Source organism: Meleagris gallopavo, chromosome 5 (genome assembly GCF_000146605.3).
Source record: "Meleagris gallopavo isolate NT-WF06-2002-E0010 breed Aviagen turkey brand Nicholas breeding stock chromosome 5, Turkey_5.1, whole genome shotgun sequence".
NCBI lineage: Eukaryota > Metazoa > Chordata > Aves > Galliformes > Phasianidae > Meleagris > Meleagris gallopavo.
The window spans coordinates 57471829-57476388 of NC_015015.2; the positions used below are offsets into that span (position 1 = coordinate 57471829).

Here is a 4560-nt window from a genome sequence, read left to right on the forward strand (position 1 = left end):
CTATTCCACCATCCCATCCTAGAGTGTCAGGTTATTTGTAGCCCCCCAGCACCACTTCCTGTCCGATGCACTACTTCAGTGCTTTAACTTCTATGGAATAAAACCCCATCGCCTCACCCCTCCACCTCCCCCCCCATCCCAGAGGTGCCAAGTTGGGATCAAGTCATAACTTTCACCACTTTGCCATAATCCCCCCCCCCATCACCGCCACCTCGCTTTGGAGGAGGAGGTCAGGTTACCCCGTTGCTACCAAACCCTTTCTGGGCAGTCTAGTCACTGCTTTAGCCCCTTTTTAACAACCCCCCCCATCGTCCTCATCCTGTCCCAGACATGCTGGGGAGATCACCTCATTGCTTTCACCCCTTGAGATACCTCCCCCTGCTTTGTGCATCCCGGGGGGGTCACTGTGTCAGTTCCATCAGTGTCCCCCCCTGCTGCCCCCCAGCCCACCCCATCCCGGAGGCTTTGGGTCCCTTCCAACCACACCTAGGGAAAGCAGTTCCCAAATATTTCCCTTTGTTCTTTCATGGGGTTATGGGTGTCCCGCAGGTGGGGTGGGCCAGGGTGTCCCTAAGATGTCCCCAAGGTGTCCTTGGGATGTCCCCAAGTTATTCCTGAGCTGCCCCCAACGTGTCCACAGGGTGTCCCTGAGTTGTGTCCGAGTTGTCCCCAAGCTGTCCCCGGGATATCCCAAAGCTGTCCTCAGATTGTCCACAGGGTGTCTCCAGAGCGTCCCCAAGCCATCCCCAGTGTGCCCCCAGGTTGTCACCAAACTCTTCTGGGGGTGCCCTCAAACTATCCCCGGAGTGTTCTCAAGTTGTCCCTGAACTGTCCCCAAACTGTCCCCAAATTGTCCCCAGGCTGTCCCCAAATCCCAGGACGGTTCCCACAGCACCGCATCTCTCATAGCTGCTTTACTTTTCCCAGGTCCGTGCCTACATGGGGGCATTCGCCGCCGACTTCAACGAGGACGCCGACCTCAGCGCTCTGCGCTTCCTCTCCGTCAACTCCATTGTGGACCCGTGGGTCTTCATCATCTTCCGCACCTCCGTCTTCCGCCTCTTCGTGCGCCGCCTGTGCCGCCGCCTGGGCTCCCGCCGGGCCACGCTGAAGAGTGCGGGCCGGGGGGGGATGGGCAGTTCTGTCCCCAGGGATGGCGTGGGCCAAGCACCCCGCAGCTCGTCTTCCCCTGAGCGCAGTGCTGGAGGAGCTGGGGGAGCCAGGAGCGAGCCGTCGGCCTCGGGGACTCAGGGGTGACAGCGCCCGGATGGTGACGGAGAGCGGGCAGCGCTGCGCCCCATCCCCGGGATGGGAACCCTGGGGGGTGCCTGGAGAACTGTGAATGCTGCCGTGCAGCAGCGCTTTGTGAGGTGTGGGCAGCACCCGGCGCTGGGGAAGCGTGCAGGTGTCGTTGGCGTGTGGCTTTGGGGCTGTGCTGTGCCATGGGGCAGTGCCATGGGGACGTGCTGGGAGGAGGGATGTGTGCCACTCTGTGTGGAATAAAAGTAGTTTGGAGCCTGGTGCCATCACCTCGTGCCTATGGTTATCCCTGGGAGCTGCCCTAGGGTGTCCCCAAGCTGTACCCAAGGTGTCCCCAAGATGTACCCAGGGTGTACCCAGAGTGTTCCTAAGGGATACCCATGGCGTCCCCAAGATGCCCCTGAGATGTCTCATAGCTGTCCCCAAGTCATACACAAGCTGTCCCCAGGATGTCCCCAAGCTGTACCCAGGGTACCCCCAGGGTGTCCCCAAGATATCCCCGAGCTGCTCCTGAGCTGTTCCCAAACTGTCCCCAGGCCATCCCCATGGAGTCGCAGGGATCAGGATGGGTGCACCATCCCGGCCCCACCTGAGCTCAGGGCTCAAGGTCCCCCCAGCACTGATGCTGTGTTTGTGCCACTCAGACGGTGCCCACAGCAATGATCCGAACCCACTGTTTATGATCAGCCCGTTAATAAGAGCAGCTATGGAGAGAAAAAGCAGAGCCTTGGATGGATCACTCGGCGCTGCAGCACGCGAGCAAACCATCATCCCATGAGAGCCCCATTTCCCCTCTGGGTGCTGCCTCCAGTGACAAATTTAGGACAAAAGATGACGGCGGCCACCATCCCCATCCACACGACGTCCTTGGAGCAGACGGAGCCGTACTTCTTCCTGTGTTTATCCAGCCCTTTAAGGTGCAGCCGTGCCCCGCCAGCTCTGCACAGTGTTTACTTTTGTTGTCAAACCGATATTGCATTTGGAAGAAGAAACCCGTGTGAACGCGGCACGGTGCGGCTGGAGGTGACCTGTTGCGGTGCTGCCATGGTCACCGTGTCCCCGCTGTCCCCATCCATCCCCACCCACCCTTCTGCCCCACGGCTGAGCCTGTTCTATCTCTCCCAGCTCACGCCATCCAGGCAGGGCGCTGCCAAAGCTCATTTCCCAGCACTGCTCTCTGTCCGTGTCCCGTTCCATTGCCTGGGCGCATTTTTCAGCCACTCCCCACGTGCCTGGGCGGGCTGCAGCGCGCAACGCACGGCCCCAGAGTTTCTGTGGGATTCCTGCAGTGCTCCGACAAGCCCGAGGCTTTCCTCCAAGTGGGACAGCCCTGCGAGGCTGCTCCCAGGGAAAGCCATGCCAGCAGCCCCAGGGAAGACGTGCTCCTTGTTATCCCGGAGATAAACATGGAAGTGGGAGGAGGAAAACAAACACTTCCCAAGAAACGGACGGGCTGTACCACCAAGTGGTGCATTCCTGCTGTGGAGCTCAGGAAAAACAAACCAACAAACCCAGCGATTTTCCTGTGATTGCAAAAATATCCCATCAGAGGCAACCGCTGGTCAAGAAGCCCAAAGTCCACGTGGGTATTTAAGGCTCCATTAGCGCAAGGAAAACGAGCTCCAGGAGTTGCCAGGCTGTGATACGGAGCAGCAGTGGGAAGGTGGGAGCAGCCCCTGTGGGAACACTGCTGCTCGTAATGCTTTGCCCCATGGGTTGGCACCGTTCGCCCAGCATTTACCATCTGGTTTTTGAGGTCCTTTGAGGTTCCTGTTCATCTAGGAAGAGCAGAGCTGAGTTGGACTCAATGATCTGTAGGGTTCTGCTGGGGAACCGAACCAAACCGGCGCATCGGAAGTGAAGGTGCTGTCACAAACCGCAGCTCACCCAGCACTGGAGTTTGCCTTCAGCATATTTCCTTGACGAAGTTCCTGTTACCAAAGGGAACTCAAAAAACACAGCAATGAAGATGCGTGTGGCAGAAAGCGGCGTGCCCACGGGAAGCTGGTTGGCACCACTGAATATTGTTGGGTTTCGGGGACCAACGGGCACCGGGGTGACCGCTGGGCTATGGATAAGAGGTGTGCCTGAGCCCTGCTTGGGCTGGATCCATGGTTGGATCAGAGCGTGGTTGGGTTGGAAGGGACCTCACAGCCCCCCAGCCCCACCTCTGCCATGGGCTGGGTGCTCACCACCAGATCAGGCTGCCCAGGGCTCCATCCAGCCCAAGCCATCATAGAACGGATTGAGTTGGAAGGGACCTTAAAGGTTGTCTGTTTCCATCCTGAGGTGCGGAGAGGTTGGGCTGTTCCCCACGGGATCCCTCCAGCAGTGCCCAGCCCAATCCTGGCTTCTTTTTTTTTTTCACTCAGGACTTGCGTGGGCTTTGGCGCCTGCAGCACCCACACAGTTTGGGGCTGTGGGGTCCCATCTCCGCAGCTGGGACTCCCCCACAGACTGCCCCACACCTTGGGCTGGCACTGGGGCTTGGTGTCTGCCTGGGGCTCCTCAATCAGCTCTGCTACTCAGCGTGCACTGAGGTTCCTGCTGTGAGCCTGGGATTCCCAAATCAGCACTGGGGCTCATGGTGAACCGAGGGCTCCCAGATTATCACTGGGGCTCCTGAATCAGCATTAGATCTCACTGTGCATCTGGGCTCCTGCAGATACCAGAAGTGGAGCTTGCTGTCAGCCTGGGGCTGCTACGTCAGCACTGGGACTCGTTATGAGCCCAGGGTTCCCAAATCAGCCCTGGGTGCTCTGTGTGTTGGGATTCCCAACTCAGCACTGTGGCTCACCATGTTCCGAGGCTCCCACTCGCTGCGCTCCCACTGTGCGTTGTGGCTCCCAAATCAACATCTGGGTACATCAGGGCTCCTGAATCTCCACTGGGGCTCACCATGAGCACTGGACTCAGGGTGCACTGGGGATCCTTCAGTGACACCACAATTGGGGCTCACCATGAGCCCAGGGCTCCCAAACTGGCACCAGGATGTAGCGTGCACCAAGGTTCCCACATCAGCATCAGTGCACGCTGTGCCTCGAGGCTCCAAAATCCACGCTGAGTGGTATCATGGCTCCCAGATCAGCATCACGACATGGCTCCCAAATCAGCATCACGTCACGGCTCCTAAATCAGCACTGGGGCTCCCACACCGGCACCAGCACTGGGAATCGCAGCGAGCCTGGGCTCCTAAATGAGCGCAGGGGCTCCCTTTGAGCCCGAGGTTCCCAGATCCGCATTAGGGCTCGCCATGCCCCGTACCCCCGGATATCCCCGGGACTCTCCGGCAGCAGAGGA

At 59.1% G+C, this 4560-nt stretch overlaps 1 protein-coding gene across 1 annotated transcript in view; it reads left to right on the top strand.

Moving 5' to 3' along the window:
• Positions 1-939: 939 nt before the first annotated feature.
• Positions 940-4560, top strand: part of PTGER2 (prostaglandin E receptor 2) — a 7407-nt gene continuing 3786 nt past the window's right edge. Inside the window, 1 exon segment of the mRNA XM_010712185.3 lies at positions 940-1114. Coding sequence (XP_010710487.1) covers positions 940-1114 — 175 coding nt within the window.